The sequence below is a fragment of the Gavialis gangeticus genome, unplaced genomic scaffold (assembly GCF_001723915.1).
Source record: "Gavialis gangeticus isolate Ggan-Ray unplaced genomic scaffold, GavGan_comp1, whole genome shotgun sequence".
Lineage (NCBI taxonomy): Eukaryota > Metazoa > Chordata > Crocodylia > Gavialidae > Gavialis > Gavialis gangeticus.
Window position 1 is genome coordinate 128,239,244 of NW_017729024.1, and position 1,075 is coordinate 128,240,318.

Sequence of the window (1,075 nt, forward strand, 5' to 3'; positions counted from 1 at the left end):
GCCGGAGGTTTCCCGTAGGCACCAACCGCGGCCGGGGGTTTCGCAGCACCAGCGCCTGCAGGGCGAGCCCCGGCCCCGCCCGGCTGCCAGCTAAGCTCCTGTCATCAGCCTTTTGTTTTAACTCCTTCCCGCCCTCCTCCACCCCCGGGCAGGTTCGTGCTGCCAGGCGGAGCCCCCTCCCGTTCCCGCCCGGCCCGGCCCGGCCCGGCACTGCCCGCGGCGCGGCGAGGAGCGGCGCCCGCGCCATGAAGGGGCTGAGCGATTTCCTGGCCGGCCTGAGCCTGGGCGAGGACGCGGCGGCGGCGGCGGCGGCGGCGGGCACCCACGAAAGGCGTGAGTGGTCGCGGGGTGGAGTCCCCCAAGCTGCCCTCCCTCCCCGTCTTGCCCCCGCCAGGCTTGAAGGGCTCTTGGTCAATGGCAGGAGGAGGGGCGGGGGCGGGGGGCTCCTGTCTGCCCCACCTCAGCTCAGGGTGCTGAGACCTGAAGTCGGGGGTTGGCTCCTTGCGGGCGCTTGCGAGGTCTGGATGTGACCCTGGCTGCCCCTCAGCCCAGCCAATTTGTGGGGGGATGAGGGGCCACTGCCGCGGCAGTAATGAACCAGGGGACGGCTCCCCTCGTGTTCAGTGGCTCACAAGGAGATCAGAGAATCATAGAGAATCGGGACCTCAGGAGGTCACATCTAGTCCAGCCCCGGCTCAAAGCAGGACCATCCCTAACTAGATCATCCCAGCCAAGCCTTTGTCTAGCCCTGTCTTGAAAACACCCAAGGGTGGAGGAGATTCTACCACCTCTCTGGGTAGCCTGGTCCAAAGCTTTACTAATCTCCTAGTGAGAAAGTTTCTCCTAATCTGTAACCTAAACTTCCCTTGAGACCATTGCTCTTTGTTCTGTCATCTGCCACCACTGAGAACAGTCCAGCTCCATCCTCTTTCAAACCCCGCTGTGGGTAGTTGAAGGCTGCTATTAAATCCCCCCTCAGTCTCCTCTTCAAACTAAATAAACCCAGTTTCTTCAGCCTCTCCTCAGTAGCCATGTGCCCCAGCCCCTGAACCACTGTCAGGGGCTCTCTTCTTGA

At 63.1% G+C, this 1,075-nt stretch overlaps 1 protein-coding gene across 1 annotated transcript in view; it reads left to right on the forward strand.

Moving 5' to 3' along the window:
• Nucleotides 1-205: 205 nt before the first annotated feature.
• The window catches only part of ANKDD1B (ankyrin repeat and death domain containing 1B), a 79,605-nt gene continuing 78,735 nt past the window's right edge, over nucleotides 206-1,075 (forward strand). Inside the window, exon 1 of the mRNA XM_019517711.1 lies at nucleotides 206-333. Within this exon, the coding sequence (XP_019373256.1) occupies nucleotides 246-333 (88 nt within the window). The 5' untranslated portion in view covers nucleotides 206-245. The remainder of the gene's footprint in view (nucleotides 334-1,075) is intronic.